Source organism: Polyodon spathula, chromosome 5 (genome assembly GCF_017654505.1).
Source record: "Polyodon spathula isolate WHYD16114869_AA chromosome 5, ASM1765450v1, whole genome shotgun sequence".
NCBI classification, from domain to species: domain Eukaryota; kingdom Metazoa; phylum Chordata; class Actinopteri; order Acipenseriformes; family Polyodontidae; genus Polyodon; species Polyodon spathula.
In genome coordinates, this window is record NC_054538.1 from 66,664,452 (window position 1) to 66,685,894 (window position 21,443).

The following is a 21,443-nucleotide window of genomic DNA, read 5'->3' on the forward strand; positions in this document are numbered from 1 at the left end:
CTGTACAGAGGGTATTGTGCATCAGGTCTCTGGACCAAGTCCATCTCAGCAGTAGATGTTTCGCTCCACCAAACTCCAGTTTGCAGCCCCATAGTTTTACAGGACTTACCTGATTTTCAACTTTCAGCTTAGTTAAAAGTCCAAATCTTTTTAGTTCTGTTACTATATATATATATATATATATATATATATATATATATATATATATATATATATATATATATATATATATATATATATAGTATTCATATCAATTTATTATAAAATTTATAAATGGCCAAATCTATTCTATATCACAAATTTGGCTCAATATCAACATACTTTTTTGGCTCAACAGCAATGTACTCTAGAAGTAGTCAGGCAAGTTTTGAGAACCAGGCCCCTAAGTAGAATTTAGCTGTCTGTGCCAGTGAGCACCCTGAACAAGGGAAACTAGTCCTGAGAGCTAGAGAGGATGGGAGAGAGGGAGCGAAACTCCACAGTGACATAATAAAGCAAAATGGGCATTGCTAGACTCCTAAGACGTTCTAGTTGCACTTAGGGCCTGATGTTACAAACAATGTAAAAATATTGTAATCTGGCGACTTGTTTGTTGCCTGCTGTGGAGTGGTCTTAAAGGTGTAAAAAGCAATTATCTAAAAACATCCTTAAAAGTTCTTTATTCTTGTTCTTTGTTCAAGCGATTTAATAAGATGCCTATTGCACTGCAGTTTCACCCATTCCAGGTTTTACTACAAGCTTGATTAGTCACAGTGTTTAGGTAACAATTTCAGGTATGTCTTATTAAGCGCATAGTAAAATCCAGGAATGTTTCAAACTGCTATTCAATAGGGATCTTATTTCCATCCCTGATGATCTGTTTGTTTTCTCTTTGACTGATGCTCATCCTGTCACAACCCTATGAGTGAAGGAAGTAACTTCTCCTCAACCACTACCCGACCACACATAAACCCTTACAGTGTTATGGCAGGAACAATGAAAATAAAATCTGAAAACTAAAAATATCAACATATATCTATATGTCAGATTAAAATAAATAGTTCCCCGTTGAAAATAAAGGCTGGGCTGTTAATGAGAAGCATTGCTGTAGACTTTCGTCTTGCATGCTGTACACGCACCCTAACTACACCACAGCCAGTGCTAATGTCACACACAGAGCGGCCAAGTGGTTGCAGGAAAATTGAACAAGCGTTTACTGTCACTTGTGGTTAAACTCACTCCTTACTGCTAAAACTATTTATCCAGGCCACTGTCTTAAAATTACTAGTCCCTGGGCGGCTTTTTAACACGATACAGCAGTGGGGTGTCACCAGCTGGCCCCAGAGGGCCACATGGATACAGAATATAGTAGTGTGATGGGTGAGGTGTCACACTGAGAGAATACAGTGGGGTGGGGAGAGTCACTAAGATAAGGGTTCAGGACTACCAGTAATAAACCTGAACCTGTACTTTTACTCTGTACTTGCTCGCTCTCTCTCTCTCTCTCTCTCTCTCTCTCTCTCTCTCTCTCTCTCTCTCTCTCTCTCTCTCTCTCATTGTAGAACTGTGGAAGCACTGCAGTGCCGGGGTTTGGCGGTTTTGGACTCTGGTTGTGTCTCTCAGTGTTGACTTACACTGAACATCTACTCGAATGGACTTGATGGCAGGCACCCCTATCCTGTTCTCGGCTTTACAGTAGTATCTGCCTCCCTGTATCCTCTGGATGTTTTGGATCTGCAGAGTCTCGTTGAAGATCGACGTCTCCTGGAACTTGTCTGAGGCGCTGCCCGCTGTCTTTGTCCAGCGTACCTGAAACACACAAACACAACCATCCATCTATTTACAACTAGAGTAAAATAATCAGAACTAATGAATGGCCCAATAAGGTCACTCAGTCTGTCAGTGCTTCTCCGGTTCCTAGTAACTGATTGATGTAAAAACATTGTCAAGCCAAGTCTTAAAGGATGCCAATGATTCAGCCTTAACACCATGACTAAGTAACCCATTCCATACCCTCACTACTCTCTGTGTAAAGTCATGTCTCCTGCCTTTTTCCTAAGTTTATCATTACTTAATTTCCAGGTTTGTTTCTTCCGGTCCTGGTTTCTGTGCTGAACTTAAAGTTTTCGTGAGGGTTAACTTCTCAACTCATTTTTGAGATTTTAAAGTGTTCAACCTTGGTCTGCTCCTCCTGGGGCTGCTTTTTCAAAACTTTGGTAATCGGATTTCCGCGTTTGATCTGGATTATATTGTGAAATTGGATTTTTCAAAACATCAAAATGCAATTGGATTACTGTGATCCGGATATCGTTTTGGTAATCTGATCGCACTTTTAATCATGATTTTTTCAGAATTTAAAGAGGAGATCAGGATTACTTTCATCCAAAATTCCAGGATTATTGTGATCCTACTGCGGACGAGGATTTAGCTTTTAAATGATCATAGAACAGCGATATTTTGTTTGAATTGTCATAGTAAACACACACTATATGTCAAAATAGAGTGTTATAATATAATATTTACATATTTATTTAAGTTTTGGATCCATGCAAGCAAAAAGGAAAACATTTATTTAATGGTATAGCTTTAATTTTAAAAAAAGCATTTTATTGTTTTATATACACGATGTTCAACAATTTATTTATTTTGAAATGCGTGTTTGTGTGCTATGTAGAAATAAAGATGTGGGGGGAAATTGCATATAGGAAGAAGCGATTACTGTTACTTATGCTAAAAGGGACCAATTTCGGAGACTTTATTCTGTCATTGTTGGTGGTTTCAGCAGAACAGCTCAGGGAATCTTGGGCAAGACACCAAAAGAAAAAATGCAATATGGCGTGACATTTTAACTGGAGTGAACTCTGCTGGGTCTGGGCAGATGCAAACCGTGGATCAAATCAAGTTAAGGTGGAACAATTGAAAGCAGAAAGCCACAAAAGACAACAGCCAGGCCAAATACCCCCAAACTGGCAATAAACCACATCGACGTGGGGAGTTTACAGATCTGGACCAGACATCATTGGAGGACCGCAATAGCAGACACTACAAGGACTATCCTCAGTTGCTGGTGGAGGCGAGTCAGAGCTGTTTCAGTGAAGACAATACAGAAGGTAATGACAACACAACCTGTCGACCATCATACTGATTTCATTAACAAGCCCCCTTCCAAGAAAGGCAGTTGTAGATACTTCAGCCCCCATAGCTGAAGATTCATTAGCCTTATTATTTATTTTTATTCTATTTAGATGTAGTTATTTAATTTCTGCTTAGGCATAAATAAAATAACCATTATTTGGTTATATGTGGTTATATAGTTACTGTATATGTGCACTAACATTAAAAGTGATGTGTGATTGTTGTTAAAAAAATATAAAACAGAATCAAATGTGTGTATTACTCATTATTACCACAATCTTATTTATTTTGTTAAATTAGGTTATATCATAAACAGTGGCCTCTTAAAACATACTTAAAAAACACTGGATTTTGTAATGATTATTTTTCAAAATGATCCAGATAAAAGTAATCTCTATCACAAAATATGTATTGCTGTTACCCAGATTAAAAATTTTGAAAAACCAGACCCCTGGTGACTGACAGTCACTGAAGCCCTTCCCCACTCACAGGGTCTCTTTATAACCTTTATAACATTGGCCACAGGAAACACAAGAACAACTAAATTATTTCTAATGACTTGGTAATGGTCTCTTCTGCTTTTACCATCCATTCTGGCTATTTAATCTGCACAATGAAATATGTCGGTTGTGACTAGGGTTAAGTGAGAATATACGATTGCATTCTCCAGACTTGCCACAGCATCAACACATTCAAAGGTCAGTCCATTGTGTGAGACACATTCAGCCAGTAACACAAAGCATGCACTAAGGTCCATGGCTAGTAAGCGCTGCAATAGACCATCTGCACTGCATCATGCTGGCCCCCGAAAGGATTTCCACCACATAGTTATCTCTTTAAGGAGTTTCCTTATAAGTATACTGTAATGACTATTGATGTTATTCCACATCATAAAACACCAGGCTTCAACTTACCTAGGAAAGCCTGGGTCAAGCTACATAATCTCCGAACTGGATATGGGAGATGTGCCTACTTAGTGAACAAGTGGAATGCTGCTCAATCACTGACATGCAGTTGAAGTGCAACAAACAATCCAACATATCATCATGGAGTGCACCCAACACACCCTCGCAGGAAAGATTGAAGAAATACATAAAGCCACACCAGCTGCGGTTCGAGGGATCAATAGTCTTGACTTTATAAAATATTTTGTTGTAAGAATATCTGTATTGTTAAAAAAAATTGCTACTACATACCATGTACACCGATACGCATATAACTTGATACTATATATATATATATTATATAGCAGATATATATATATATATATACAATATATATATATATATATCATATCTAATTATCCCATCACGTTTCTTCATATTACATATTTATCAAAGCGTGTCACCTGTGCATGTACTGTGTATTCAAATTAAAACGCAGCCGCTTCCCACTTTGAGGAATTCAATCAAAGCGATTGCACTGCCGGCAAAAACTGACTATATGGAATTGACTGATTACTTCATTACAATGTAGAAAGCAAACAGCATTTCACTTCATACAGTATGTAATTACATTTGAATTCCTATCACCTATGGAAACTGTTTTTGCTATACTTTTCCTTTTTCTTTTCTTTAAATCAGAACACATTTTGCCTCAATCACAGATACAATTGTAACACCAATATGAGAACTAGACCAGGCTGGGGATGGGAAATAAGTGAAATTGCTTGGAACAAATGAGAAGCAATGTTATGATGTTATATATATATATATTGACAAGATTGGCATTATTTTGTGGTTTTGGGTTTGTGTCTGTCACAAATATGGCCGGAGTGGGAGACGTCAGACCAGAAACAGGAACCAGGAAATAAACAAAGAGAGATGGAGTTTGGTGGAGCTGAGCGAATGGTCTCGCTCAGCATTTAATAAATGAACAGACACTCAGAATTTAAACGGTTGTAAGACAAACAAAAACACAGGACACGGCACTGGTAGCCAAAATAAACAGACAAACAAAACGGAGTAACACTAAACAAAACATGGTGAGCAGATATTTTAACTATTACTATTATTATTATTACAATTATTATTATTACCTCCGTCTCCAAACCCGTTCTCCACTCACCGAACACACAACCCCGAGCGAGTGAAAACATGCTGCTTTTATGCAGCTGTACCAAGACTCGATTGCTAATCAATCATTCAATTGGAGTCGCGGTACAACTGCACGTGAATTAATAAAGTGCAATTCCCTGTGCTCACATGTTATTACTTTTTACTTGCACGTGACGTGCTGTGCAATCCTCATGCCTAAATGTGTTACACAGACCCATTTATATCCCGTGTACCAATGACTATACACCAACACTAACACACAACATACAACACAAAATACACACAGGGGCGGGCACTTTGCCACAGTGTCCCTACAAAAATGTGACCCAGAAACAGAACTTGATTTTCAGTGTTTTATTGCACACTTTTAATGGTCCAAAATAAATCAAAAAACTAAATAAACAGCTAGCTCTTCTGAGCACTTACTATACATGAAGAGGTCCCTGACTAACTTGCAGCAAAGTTAGGCCGTTTACCTGACAGCAAAACAAAACACTCAATTTCACAAAGAAGTACAATAAAAGAAGGTTCACACAGTACCTTTTTGCAATACAAATGACAAACAGTCAGGCTCTTCATATAGCATCAGCCCCTAGTAAACTGACTGCTCTCCTTAAATATTGGTAGTTGCCTCTAATTTACAATAACGAGAGAAATGCCAAAACAATAAAACAATTTACAAATAATAACACAATTAACCAATAAAATTAAACAAAAACAACTAGCTTGGCAGGGAGACTTTTCACCCTGCCCCTGCCACAAAACAAACATTTTTACTCTTGCAGGGCCCATGCCCTGCTACAATATATTACATATATTATAAAAGTGATTCCAGGACCAGCACCCACAGATAATAGCTCATAATTCCTGTTTATTACTGTGAGCTAGCTTAATTTCAAAGAGTGTGCTGCAGTGAAACCTCACAGGTACAACAAAAATAAAACCATTAAATAGTGGCACCCAACAACGCTCACTCAGCTCCTCATCTCACATGCAGCTGGATTGGATGGGTTTATGATGGAATAGAAAGTAGTTTAAAACTGTAACTGTTATTTATATATTTTTTCATGTGCTGCTTGAATATCACAATTGTCTTTAATGGAGACTTCTGAGAAACGAACCAGTATCGCAGTTTAATGCACTGTGGTGCACTGTAATTCAACCCATTCTCCTGGCATAACCACTTGCCTTAACTCAGCATCAGTGATGCAGTCTCCTTCAGCTATGAGTTTAGTTCTGTGTCAGCAGCTTGATAATAAACTGTCCCCTTAAATCAAAGATATCAAACAGAGTGCTTCTACAGTGCAGAAAGAAGCAGTTAAAATACTGTTATAGTGTGGCAAAGTGCCCGCCCCTGTGTGTATTTTGTGTTGTGAGTTAATGTTGGTGTATAGTCATTGGTACATGGGATATAAACGGGTCTGTGTAACACAAGTGTTTAAAATGTGTATTTGTATTTAAGCGCGAGGATTGCACAGCACTTCACGTGCAAGTAAAATGTAATAATATGTGAGCACGGGGAATTGCACTTTATTACTTCACATGCAGTTGTACCGCGACTCCAATTGAATGATTGATTAGCAATCAAGCCTCGGTACAGCTGCATAAAAGCTGCATGTTTTCACTCACTCGGAGTTGTGTGTTCGGTGAGTGGAGAACAGGATTGGAGACGGAGGTAATTGTAAAAGTAATTAGTAGTTAAATATCTGCTCACCATGTTTTGTCTTTATAGTCCGTTTTGTTTGTCTTTTTGTTTTGGCGACGAGTGCCATGTCCTGTATTTGTGTTTGTTTGTACAACCTTTTTATTTTCTGTTCTGTTTATTTACTAAATGCTGAGCGAAACCATTCACTCAGCTCCACCAAACTCCACCTCTCTCTTGTTGTTTATTTCCTGGCTCTGGTCTGACGCCACCCACTCTGGACGTCTTTGAGACATATAGTTAAAGTTGTATTGCTCTAACGAAAAAAAAGGGTTTGTTATGGAATAACGTGCTTACTAAATGTTATTTTAGTTGGTTGTAATTAACCTTAGGAAGGAAGCAATATGCAGTTGTTACTTTAATCCAGTGTTAAATAAAATTTGCTCAATGCACTCATCTGTGGATTATCATGATCGCTTGCTATATAACATGTGAAAAACAGACTTGGAAAAGAAGCCATTAACAACATCTCTTGTCTGGAGTATTGAGTATTAAAAGCTTTAACGGGTAAAGCCTTTCATAGTTTTAAGATAAATCAGCTGCTAGCCTCTCACGTATCGGTATAGTATATATATATATATATATATATAGTATAGTATATATATATATATATATATATATATATATATATATATATATATATATATATATGATATATATACAAAGATTAGGTAAGTTAGTTTCTATAAAAAAAGTTCAAGAAAGTACCTTTGAGAAACAGTGACTTTAAAAAATCACTTGCAGCTCTTCCTGTTTCTGTGTCCGCATGCTAGCGACAGCTGTACAGGGACATTTACTTAAACACATGCTACCCGAAAACAGACAGTAAACAACTGCGGGAGAGTGAAAAGGCAATTACTATAAGTTCCATGGCCGTGTCCCAATTGATTATAATCCAGGACGAGTAAATATATCAGAACAACTACAATTTCTGTAGTGCTATGTGTGTTTGAAAAGAGCGTGCACCAGAGGCAGTGACAGTACGTATTGAAAGTGTGTTTTCCAGAGTTTTCGGGCCCCACTCTGTCACAGTCTAAAAGCCCTCCTATAGGGGGTGTGTTCCCATGGAAACCTGCTTTGTTTGGGCTTCACAGCAGCTACAAGGCAGTTCACAGAGTGCACAGCATTGACAATGGCTGGACAATTGTAAACAAGTTTTTCAAGATGTCACCTACACAGAAAAGCCATTTACTAAGCTGGGTTTGTCCGCCTTTGCTCCATTGTTCACATTGACAGCCTTTTGGAAACTTGTTTTTAAACTATAGGGGCACCGTTAAGGGGTGAAGCGTGTTTCCCAAAATAACCAAAGTGTAGCTTAATAAGTCCCACTAACTTCCACACTGCAGCCCAGCACTTTTTCTTACCACTGAGCTACTCAAACCTACTGCCTTCAGATTGCAGCCCAGCACTCAACCACTGAGCTCCTCACACGCACTAGCTTCCTTGTAAGGGGTGCAGGTGTGACCTTGTGTCGACTGTGACTCCAGCATTGTCAGTGTGTTTGTGCAACACGATCCTTGCACTCAACCAGCCCAATATCGAACAGACAGGGAAGATATCAGGGACCTGTCAAGGACTGAAACCAAATCCCCTAACCACAGATGCTAATAAACCCTTGATTGAAACACAGTCATTCCAAGGTCAATTTCGTCTCTTATTTTTACATCATTATCATTATTCCAGGTATTGATAAGAAACACATAACTGGATGATAAAAAAGGTAAATTATTCAAATAAAAACTTCAGGCTCAGCTGGTCAAACAGAGGTGCTAAGTATGTAGTGCATTCTATTGGTTCTGATTGTTTTTTAGTTTTCTTTTTTACATTATTTGGGTGGTACGGATTTGTGTGTGTATGTGTATAAAATGACACTATTATTGAGTTGATGTATGAGGTCTGTACTTTTTTTCCAAAAAAAAAAAAGATTACATTTCATTGTTATGGATTACAGCCAAACTCATCGCAATCCAATCTTCTCGTTCCAAGTTAAACAATCACAACTAATATAGGATTGAATAATTCCTCAATATTATTCTTTTGAAGCACATTTTATTAAAAAGGCATTTACAGGGTGCTAAATTGGATCGAGACCAAATGTGAGGAACTAACAGCATTGGGGTATATAGGAGAAACTACATACCGTATTGAGAAAACTACACCGGGAATTAATAACAATTACAAGATGCGTAGAGATTATCTGTGGGTAGTGCGAACACAAAGATGAGGAACAGAATACACAGTCTGAACCCTATTACTGTTGAAATCTTAACTAGTTGTTTTGTGTGATACACATGGAACCTGCTTGTTTTCTGTTTGTCCTACTTGAAAATCAATACCAGTGCTTTTGTTTTCACTGGTTTAACTGCAGAAGTGAGACTGGAGAAACGGACTGACTGCTTTATTTTTTATTTAAAGCAGGTCAAATTCTTCTCAGCTGGCTGGATGCTTATAATGCATTTCTTTTGTCAGGAAGGAATTTATAAAAATGTAGTAATATTTATGTTACTGCCTATTTGCATGAGTTATTTATTCCTTACAAACAGATCTGTACGCTGAGATGTGTCTGAGATGTGTCTCTTTTTGGTAATTCTAAGATTAGTCAGTGTAGAGCTCTTTGTATTTGGTCCTATTTTTGTAAAGCACCACGGGATGCTTGTACATAAAGGTAATGGTACAGTATGGTATGCTTTCCCTCCAAATTAATTTAAACAAAAAAAAAACCTTGAAGATTCATCATGTCAAACCACTACTCCCTTTTGACAGTTTTACATGCACTGCTTCTTACTATCAGGATTGCATGTCAGGTTACCATGTCTCCTGCTGATCAAACCTTAGCTTCCTGGATTATTTGTGAGCATGGCTCTTTTGCTTAGCAGGTGAGACTTGTTTGTGGTGTGCGTTGTGCGTTGTCTCCAGCTCACGGCCAGCCTCTGCCCTGCTGCATTACTCTATTTCCTTGTCTCCTGGACAGGATCAGTTTGCCCCAGTGAGGCAGCATGTTTTCTTTGTGCTTGTCTGGCTGGTGGGGGAGTGTGTATGAATTCTAGAATAGGGGCCATGGCAACACTGCTGGTACCTCCGGCAGCCACATTTAATACTGGCTACTGAAGGGTTAGGGTTAGGGTTCAGTCCAGCTGCACATTTCTCAATGTACAACATCAGGAAGCAAGGAATCAGTAGAAATGAGGGGGGTCACAGGATCTCCCCTCAACATTTGACACTTTTTGGGTCTGTTTTGTGGTAATCCCCCCTGCAGCCACACTTTGCAGGAGTAGTGCATAATGCCACACCAATCCATTTGCATCTTTTGAGTAGCTTAGTGGTTACTGTGGTTAGAGAGCTGGAAGGCAGTGTATTTTAATTGCTCAGTGATTAGAAAATGTGCCCAGCTACAGTGTGGAAGGCAGTGGGTTTGCGTAGCTCAGTGTAGAGTGCTGGGTTGTAGGGTGGAAGGCAGTGGGTTTGAGTTAGGTTAGGGGTAGGGTGCTGGGCTGCAGGGTCAAAGTTAGTTTGTTTGGGTTGGGTCAGCTGGTTTGAGTTGGGTTAGGGGTAGAGAATGTGCTGGGCAGCAGGATGGAAGGCAGTGGTTTTGGGTTGGATCAGTGGATTTGGGTTGGGTCAGTGGGTTGAGTTGAGTCATTGGGTTTGAGTTGTGTCAAAGAGTTTGAGTTGGGTCAGTGGGTTTGAGTTGGGGAAATGGGTTTGAGTTGGGTCAGTGGTTTTGGGTTGGGTCAGTGGGTTTGAGTTGGGTCAACGGGTTTGAGTTGGGTTAGTGGGTTTGCGTTGAGGAAATGTGTTTGGGTTTGGGTTGGGTCAGGGCTCTGGGATATTTAATTTATCTCAAGTACAAAATGTCTGCAGATTAAAAATGGAAAATGAAAAATACATTGAAAAAAATGAAGAATGCTGTAAATTTGAGTGCCACTGCTTCCTTTTTGAACTTCCAGACTGAGAAGCAAGCCCTGTTTCTTAGTGATGCTCTCATGGGTATCACTCTGGAAGCTGTCAAGGACCATGTTAAGTAGGATCTTCTGGCTCTCAGAGTCCAATTGGTATCTATAATTGGCATTAATATCACTTTCAGTGGCAGAGAGGCACGCAGACACAGCTCATTACAAGCACCTCTACATGGGCATGGATTAATAAAGCTCCTGAAAAAACGTTGACAACCCAGCACTAAACTCAGAAAACAGAAAAGAAAGGTTGAAAAAAGTAATTAAACAGCTAGCAGCTAGTCTCTGAACTCACAGGCTGTCACCGGGAGCTTTTCCATCTAATTTTGCAGTCCTCTGAAAATTAAGAATTGCACCAGGCAGGCTCCTATCGTTTACTGCAGAGATTCCTTCAAGTTAGGAAAGCAATCTCAGGCGTGGGCTGCATACTAACTGAGTATCTTTGGAGAGGAAATCAAAATAAAAAAAGTACTGGAACTCTGAAAACCAAGGTCAGGCACTGTCTTTGTTTAATGTAAAACTAGAAAAACAAGAATGGCGTAACAGCGCAATATGAAACATGAAAATGTTTGACATTAATGTATATTAGATATATATTATATATATATATATATATATATATATATATATATATATATATATATATATATATATATATATATATATATATATATATATATATATATATATATATATATATATATATATATATATATATATATATATATACAGCTCTGGAAAAAATTAAGAGACCACTGCAAAATGATCAGTTTCTCTGGTTTTACTATTTATAGGTATGCGTTTGGGTAAAATGAACATTTTTGTTTTATTCTATAAACTACTGACAATATTTCTCCCAAATTCCAAATAAAAAATATTGTCATTTAGAGCATTTATTTGCAGAAAATGACAACTGGTCAAAATAATAAAAAAGATGCAGTGTTGTCAGACCTCGAATAATGCAAAGAAAATAAGTTCAGATTCATTTTTAAACAACACAATACTAATGTTTTAACTTAGGAAGAGTTCAGAAATCAATATTTGGTGGAATAACCCTGATTTTCAAGCACAGCTTTCATACGTCTTGGCATGCTCTCCACCAGTCTTTCACATTGATGTTGGGTGACTTTATGCCACTCCTGGCGCAAAAATTCAAGCAGCTCGGCTTTGTTTGATGGCTTGTGACCATCCATCTTCCTCTTGATCACATTCCAGAGGTTTTCAATGGGGTTCAGGTCTGGAGATTGGGCTGGCCATGACAGGGTCTTAATCTGGTGGTCCTCCATCCACACCTTGATTGACCTGGCTGTGTGGCATGGAGCATTGTCCTGCTGGAAAAACCAATCCTCAGAGTTGGGGAACATTGTCAGAGCAGAAGGAAGCAAGTTTTCTTCCAGGACAACCCTGTACTTGGCTCAATTCATGTGCCCTTCACAAAGACAAATCTGCCCGATTCCAGCCTTGCTGAAGCACCCCCAGATGAGTCCAATTTTCAGCTTTGCTCAACACCTGGTTGTCTAATGGTTAGACGGAGACCTGGAGAGGCCTACAAGCCACAGTGTCTCACACCCACTGTGAAATGTGGTGAAGGATCGGTGATGATCTGGGGGTGTTTCAGCAAGGCTGGAATCGGGCAGCTTTGGCATGAATCAAGCCAAGTACAAGGAACTACATTTCCTGTACCACTAGAGGAAAAACAGCCCCATAGAAGGATATTACCACATCCATGCTTGACAGTAGGTATGGTGTTCTTTTCTTTGTATGCCTCACCAGACTTTCTCCAAATGTACCGAATATCAGCATCACCAAATAGCTTGATTTTTGTTTCATCACTCCACAAAACCTTTGACCAGAACTCATATCCTATCATTCAAATGCCGATTTGCAAACTTAAAGCAATTGTCCTAGTGACGTTTTCCTAAGAGTGGCTTTTTCCTTGGCCTGCGACCATTGAGACCTTCACCATGCAATACTCGACCCTATGGTTGAAATGGAAACCTCAGTCCCACATGGAGCCAATTCACTTGAATATCTTTAACAGTCAATCTCAGTTTGTTATTAACCTTCCTCACAATTCTTTTACTTGTTTTTCTTGATAATAGAAACAATAGTTGAAGCTGGGATACTCAAATGCTTGGAAATTTTCTTGTATCCTTCTCCAGATTTATGACAATAAATAATGTTCTGCCTAAGGTCTTCAGATAGTTCTTTACTTTTTCCCATATTGACTTATTGGTAATGACAGCCATTATCCTATATTTAACCCTTTTATACTCTCTAAGAATGTTCACCTACAATCCAGCACTTTCTAGACTTTTCTATGATTAGGTTCTGCATTATTATATTGCAACTTCTAGCACCTTGTAGACAATACTATCATAGCATCAAAGGGTATGAATACTTTTGAATTAGCATTTTTGGAGTTTTGCCAAAAGAAATACTGAAATAAATCATGCAGACATCTATTTCTTGTATTTTATTTTCCTCATCCACAAAAGCAAAACTTTTGCTAAAAAAGATTTTTCCTATAATTATTTGTTTTCGAGAAATTTCTAGAAATGGGAACATGTAAACTTTTGACTACAGCTATGTGTGTGTGTGTGTGTGTGTGTGTGTGTGTGTGTGTGTGTGTGTGTGTGTGTGTGTGTGTGTCTCTGGAGTCACATTGAAGACAAAAAGAGAAAAATTGCTTTCCGAATAAAACACCATTGTCAATTCAGCAAGCAGCCTGTTGTATAGGGTTCGGAGGCTCACTGCCTGGTTAATACATTCTCAGACAGGACCCAAGGACATAGGGAAGGGCTATTCTCACATACTAATAGCTTTTATTGGCTTAAATGAGGTGCTGAGTTTTACAAAAGTCACCAGACTCATTTATCAGGGTAAGGAATTGCTGCTGCGGTTTTTTAACTGTTACAAAAACAAATTTGCATTTACTGTATAATCAAGCGCTTTTGAGAAGAGTGAACAAGACACACACAAAAACTGAGAGACACACATACATATCTCTCAGTATATATATCAAAACATAATTAAGAAATCTGCACCTTATAAAGCCAATTAAAAAAATATGAGTTCTACTTTCCTTAAATGCTTCTAGCTTTTTTGCATTAAAAGGTAAATCAGTCCCTTGGTGCGGTTAGACATGGGTATCGAGCACATGGACACATATTATAGTGAAATCAGAACATTATGAACTTCAAAAGAAACAGAAAGTCTTAATCTGGAGCTAATTAATGTTAGCTGTGCTAACTGTTAAACAGCATGTTAAGAACTCCACTGGGAGTGTTCTGTGCAGCTTTCATATGTTGACCTTGGAAGTTAAAGTTGGGTTCCATTCTTTGGTTGTGCTTGTATGATGCGGGTTGCCCAGAGCTAGAGTACACCGGTTGGAAAACAGCGCTGCATACGAGGTACTAATGATTGTGATGGTTGAGTTACTGATGAGCTACTGTCAAATCATTCAGGCCACATGTTAAAGGGTTTAAAACTAAGACATGTTACTTCTCGTGGCTGCCCCCTACGTATTTCTGCAATATCTTGTTTTTTTCAACAAAATCTAAATTGTTTTGATGTTTTTATTCACATATGCTGGGTCTTAATCTGGCCAAATAGATGGTTACTGATTTTACCCATGGAAATGAACGTGAGGATCATTTTTACACATATAGGTTACCCGTAATGATAGGCTGGTGGATTGAGAGATGAAAGTTCAAGTCTTTTCGTTCTACACTGTTACCATTTGATTGCATTGCTTGTTAGTTTGTAACTAAAAGTTTTTTAGCTTCAAAAGACATCTTTTGCTCAGTTCCATAACCAAAATGGATTTGAGCTGCAATGATCAGCAATGATTCAATAATAATAATGAATATTAACTTACGATTGCTCTGTGTAACACCTCGCTGTGCAAAACCATGAAAACCTATAGTTCTCAAATTTTGCTAAACCAATTCAAAAGGTGATTAGTCTTTTGCCCAAAACCTATCATATCATAGAGGGTGACTGTCTGATTTATACACTGGTTTGCTCTGGCTGTCCTCAATCCATTTTGAATGTATTGCAGACAAACAATCAGAGGGCAAGATATTGATCAATTTTGTACAAACAGACACTTAACATCTCTACTGTATCAAGCAGGTATAAGAGCAAAATACCCCAACAGACAGAAAGCCACCAGGGAGATAGAAAAGGATCGAAATTTGACCCTGTGGCAAAGTGGTTGATAGTGTGTAGGTGCAGGTGATTAAAGAACAGACAGACAATTATAATCCAGGTGAAAAGGTTTATTTTGTTTATTTTTATGTCCCGTGCCAGACGGCAAAACAAACAGTAAATAATAATGCTGGTAAGTAATACAGCTGCATGTATTACATTTTATAATCTCTAGGCTGGTCCCAAAATAGTCCCATTATTGTATCCCCACATTAAACAAAAAACACATACACAAGTCCGTTTAGTGCATGAATTAGTGATTGTGATACAATACAGTTTACAGTGGTACAAGTGAAGTGCTGTCCTGGGTTTGTGCTGCCATCTGGCCACAGCTCCAGAACGTGTTAGCCGTCTAGTGATTTACAAACACAGATGATTACTAACAGACACAAACAAACAAACAAAACACTCACGAATATTCTTAAAACACAAAAGGTTTATTTCAGCAGCGGTTACTGTGTCTCTCACAGTCCTTCAGGTTCAAGTTCTCAAACTAAGCAAAGGAAAAGATTACGATTCTTCACCCCTCTTATATGCTAACACGCATGACTCCTTGGTAAACGAATGCAGCTGCCTTTACAATCTGCGGCTGCTGCATTGTTTCCCTTCCAGGTTGATACGTTCTTGCAATGGAGTCTCGCCTTTTTCCAGACTGAACCGAAAGAACTATCAAGCCAGCCAGTCAAAAAAAACTCTGTCCTCACTTAGTACCCTTACAGGTCGGGGGGGAGATTTACAACCAAGGTTTATTGTATTTCTGTCACAGACAAAATTTATATCATCAAAACCAGCATCAAGAGAACAGTGATAGCATTGCCAACTCTCATGAATTCATCGCGAGACACATGATTTCTAAGTTAAATTAAGATCTGCTCATGATCTTGCAACAGTACTGATGGATCTCGGGATTTTTGGTTTTTCAAAAGATATGCATTAGAAAACTCAAAGAAACGCAAACACTGTAGATAAAAATTGAACCCAGACTGGAGCAGTTTCCAGCTCCTTCATATTGCTAAACATGCAACACTATAGTAGGTGTCATCGCAGCAGCTATCTATACAGCAGTAACAGGTACGATAATAGATAATGTTGTTTGCAATGTTGAATAGTGATCTGGATTGTCAGATTTTGTTATGCATTTTGAAAAGCACTAATAGAGGTTTGTAAGTTATCGTACGTGTTATAGACTCAATATAAATTGTTAACAAGGCTTTAAAAAACAAATGAAAATATCAGTTGTCTCTTAGCATTGAAATATTGGTTTATGTTTTGAAAAATAAAATCTCGCCAATCGAACGCTAAATCTCTTGATTTCTAAGAGTTTGTCTCATGGTTTCTACAGAGGTGTGGTTGGCAATACTACAGTGCTGTCCAGGCATAAAAAAAAAAGGAGATCATGGTTGTCGGGGACTCTATATTGAGAAACACAGCAAGTTCAGTGTGCAGTCTGGACCCCCTTACAACAACAGTGTGCTGAGTTCCGGGAGCCTCATACACATCACTGAGAACGTGGACAGATTCCTCGAATGAACAGGAGATGACCCGGTAGTAGTCGTCCACATCAGTACAAACAATATTGGAAGAGATAGACCATAATCCTTGCAAAACAAATTCAGAGAGCTAGGAAGGAAATTCAAAGACAAGACCAAAACTGTGATATTTTCTGGGATAGTGCTGGCACCTTGCAAAGGACCATACAGAAAGCTGGAGATAAACAATCTAAATGCATGGCTGAAATCATGGTACACACAGGAAGGCTTCACCTTCCTTGAACACTGGACCACATTCTACAACAAGGACTATCTATATAGGCAGGATGGACTTCACTTAAATAAAAAGGGAACCAATCTACTCTGAAAAAGGATACTCAAGGAGGTTCAGAAGAATTTGAACTAGAATGGAAGGAGGGAGAAATCAACAAAAAAACAAGGGAGACTACATCAAGGGCAACAACTTAGGTAAGACAGCCATTAAATGTATTTATCTAAATGCTAGAAGTCTCAAAAACAAAATGTTGGGATCAGAAGCTGCTGCACTAACAAGTAACTATGATCTGATAGGTGTTACTGAAACTTGGTTATCCGAGAGTGATGGAGATGAATATAATATTAGTGAGTATACACTGTATAGGAAAGACAGGCAGGACAGAAGAGACAGAGGGGTAGCACTATACATCAAAAATAGTCTTGAAGCCCAGATGTTAAATATGGAAGGGAAAAACAACGCAGAATCAATATGGGCCAGAATAATGGACAAAAATTCAAAGGGCATAATAATAGGGCATGCTATAGTCTGTCAAATTTAGACACCGAGCAAAATATTCTGTTATACAATGACATTAGAAATGCGTGTAGTAAAGGAGAAGCCATACTAATGGGGGATTTCAACTTCTCACATATAAAATGGGAAAACTCAGTGGGGAGCACAACAGCCAAAATTGAAATGGTAGAAATGACAAATGACTGCTTCCTAATGCAATTTGTCAATGCACTGACTAGAGGAAAGGAATGCCTTGATTTAGTCTTTTCAAATACCGAAGACAGAGTAACTAAAACAGAGGTCAGAGACCCATTGGTAAACTCAAATCACATCATGTTCTCATTTGAAGTGCTTTTTAAAACTCCAAAAGTAAAGACTAAGGCTATGATTTACAATTTTAAAAAGGCAAATTATGAAGAAAACAATTATATCCCAAAAGTAAACAAATCAAAATCTAAAACAAAATGGCCAAAATGGTTAAAATAGATCAATTAAAAAATATTCTGAGAAAAAAAGGCACTTTACAGATTGTTTAAAAGTAACCAAGAACAAAGTACACAGAAAGAGCACTTCAAACGAAACTGCAAACGCAAGTCAAAAAGGAAGTGAGAAAGGCCAAGAGAAATGAGCATTGCTAAGGGGGCTAAAACCAATTCCAAAAAGTTTTGCCAATATTATAACAACAAAAGAGCATTCAGGAGGAAGTAAAATGTCTAAGGCTTAAGAAATACAAATGGTAACATCATTGATGAAGAGAAAAAAATAGCAAATATATTAAATGATTAGTTTTCACAAAGTCTTTACAAAGGAGGATATGGACAACATGCCCCACATGTCGACCTGTTCCTATTCTGTTTTAAATAACTTTAGCATAAGTGTGTGCAGAAGTGTTAAAGGGACTAGGAGCTCTTAAAATAAACAAATCCCCAGGGCTAGATCAGATCCTCCCAATAGTACTCAAAGAAATGAAAGAAGTTATTTACAAACTGCTAACCAAGATCATGCAACAGTCTCTTGAGATGAGTTATACCAACAGACTGGAGAATTGCAAATGTAATACCAATCCACAAAAAGGCAAACCAAACTGACCCAGGTAACTACAGATCAATAAGCCTGACTTTTATTATATGTAAACTTATGGAAACTATAATAAGATCCAAAATGGAATATTGCCTATATGGTAACAGTATCCCAGGATCATGGTTTTAGGAATGGGAGATCGTGTCTAACTAACCTGCTTCATTTTTTTGAGGCTGCAACATCGACAATGGATAATTGCAAAGCATATGACATGGTTTATTTAGATTTCCAGAAGGCTTTTGACAAAGTCCCACATAAAAGATTAATTCTTAAACTGAGCACAGTAGGGATCCAAGGAATTGCATGCAGAGTGGTTAACATAGAGAAAACAGAAAGTACTAATTAGAGGAGAAACCTCTAAATGGAGCGAGGTAGCCAGTGGAGTACCACAGGGATCTATATCTCTTCCTAATCTAAATTAATGACTTAGATTATGGTATAGCAAGCAAACGTCTTAAATTTGCAGATGACATAAAAATAGGAGGCGTGGCAAACACAGCTGCAGCAGCAAAGATCATTCAAAATGATCTAGACAGCATTCAGAACTGGGCAGACACATGGCAAATGACATTTAATATAGAAGTGTATGGTACTGCAAAGTGTATGGTACTGCACACAAGCAATAAAAATGTGCATTAGAAATGTCATATGGGAGATACTGAAATTGAAGAAGGAATCTATGAAAAAGACCTAGAATTTATGTTGACTCTGAAATGTCTTCATCTAGACAATGTGAGAAAGATATAAAAAAGGTTAACAAAATGCTCGGACACATTGTGAAAAGTGTTGAATTTAAATCAAGGGAAGTAATATTAAAACTGGACAATGCATTAGTAAGACCTCATCTAGAATATTGTGTTCAGTTCTGGTCACCTCGCTACAAAAAGGATATTGCTGCTCTAGAAAGAGTGCAAAGAAGAGCGACCAGAATTATTCCGGTGTTAAAAGGCATGTCATATGCAGACAGGTTAAAGAATTTAATCTATTCAGTCTTGAACAAAGAAGACTACAAGGCGATCTGATTCAAGCATTCAAAATTCTAAAAGGTATTGACAATGTCGACCCAAGGGACTTTTTCGACTTGAAAAAAAGAAACACAAATGGAGATTAGAAAAAGGGCATTCAGAACAGAAAACAGGAAGCACTTTTTTACACAGAGAATTGTGGGAGTCTGGAACCAACTCCCCAGTAATGTTATTGAAGCTGACACCCTGGGATCCTTCAAGAAGCTGCTGATGAGATTCTGAGATCAATAAGCTACTAACAACCAAAGGAGCCGAATGGCCTCCTCTCATTTGTAAACTTTCTTATGTTCTTATGTTCTTACTATGTTGGCAAGCATTTTAGCAAGAGCATTGTGCAGTATACAGTGCAGTACATGTTCTTCAGCTCCAGAGGCTGCAGCTCTGTGATTTTTCTAAGTACTATAGATTATTTTATTCTGGTAGACTGCTGTGGCAAAGTGCCCCGCCCATGGGCTATTTGTGTTGTATGTTACGTGTAGTGTGTTAATGTTGGTGTATAGTCATTGGTACAAGAGATATAAATGGGTCTGTGTAACACAAGTGTTTAAAATGTATGTTTGTATTTAGGCATGAGGATTGCACAGCACTTTACGTGCAGCTAAAATGTAATAATATCTGAGCACAGGGAATTGCACTTTTATTAATTCACGTGCAGTTGTACCGAGACTCCAATTAAATCGTGCTGCAGCGCATCCATTTATCATTCCATGTGTGTTTCTTCTGGTTTGACGTCCCCACTACAGCCGTCTTTGTCACAGCCCCCTTTGCTTTTTGACAGTTATTGCGGGAGGAAGCAGGGCACTCACTCACATTAGTGGAAACCCTACAAGTGCAGGTGATCAACAAAGTCAAAAGCGTCTGACAAGTCGACAAAATTAAAAAGAATAGCAGCCAATCTGCCTCTCCCTGGTCCTAAGAAAGCAAGGTACATTTCAGAATTAAAATCAAAACTTAGGGAGCAGGCCATTTGTGCAGTGCAATAGCCGAGTCAAAAGACAGATTGACATGGTGTCAGAAATACAATTGAATTGCACTTGCTCTATGCGAAAACTGAAAAAAAACCTTATACCAGCTAAATGTTTTGAAATAGTGATTCTGACAGCCTGAAATATTCTGCCAGCAGAGTAAAAATGAAGCAGACTAGCAGACTGTGGTGGGGTGGGGATCCTGTGTGTATTTTATGGTTTTATGTTGCATGTTGTGTGCTATTGTTGGTGTGTGTATAGATTGGTACACAGGGTATAAATTGAGCTATGTAGCACGAGTGATTTAAAATGTATATTTGTATTTAGGCACATGGATTGCACAATCACTTCATGTGCAGATAAAATCTGTATCAGTATGTCGGCACGGGGAGTGCACAAATTAGTTAACACTAGAACCGCCATGCGGGTCATTGTGACCCATTTTTCACTTAAAATGTTAATTACTCTTCCGTTGTAAATCGTATGTGTATGTCCCTTTTTTACTTTTTCTAAATATATGAATGAAATATCCTAACGGCGTTTGATAGTCAGAATCACAAAAATGATAACATTATAAACAGTTCTACCCAGAACTGCCACGAGGGTCAATGTGACCCATGCATTACAATACATGTCTTTTTTTTACTATAATGTAAGATATTCTATTATTTTTGTAAATGCAGCAAACAAGACACGCCCCCTCCTCCTAGCATGTTTTTTTTTTTATTTCAAGCCTTTGTTTCTTGACTGACTATGAGACAGAGATTGCTATGATAGTGGATTTGTCAATGCCAAAGACTAGTTGCTTATTTTTCAATGTACCTGGGAGACAACAATCCTTCGTTTTGTTACACAAATGTAACTGGGAATATATCAGAAGGAAATATTTAATCTTGAAAGTAGTAATTTTGATTTGAATAGGGCAAGCTACACTTTGCATACAGCAAACCGAAATGACAGGTAGGATAAGAACTTACAGTATGTGCCTAATACAAAACGTATTTTATATATTCTTTTTTTATATTATTTTTTGGAAAAAAAAAAAACATTTCGGTTTTGCAGGTTTGTATATACCA

General features: G+C 38.1%; 1 protein-coding gene across 1 annotated transcript in view; it reads right to left on the bottom strand.

The window, feature by feature from the left end:
* Window positions 1-21,443, bottom strand: part of LOC121316191 (MAM domain-containing glycosylphosphatidylinositol anchor protein 1) — a 174,657-nt gene that overhangs the window by 120,008 nt on the left and 33,206 nt on the right. The window contains exon 4 of the mRNA XM_041251079.1: window positions 1,614-1,788. Coding sequence (XP_041107013.1) covers window positions 1,614-1,788 — 175 coding nt within the window. The remainder of the gene's footprint in view (window positions 1-1,613; window positions 1,789-21,443) is intronic.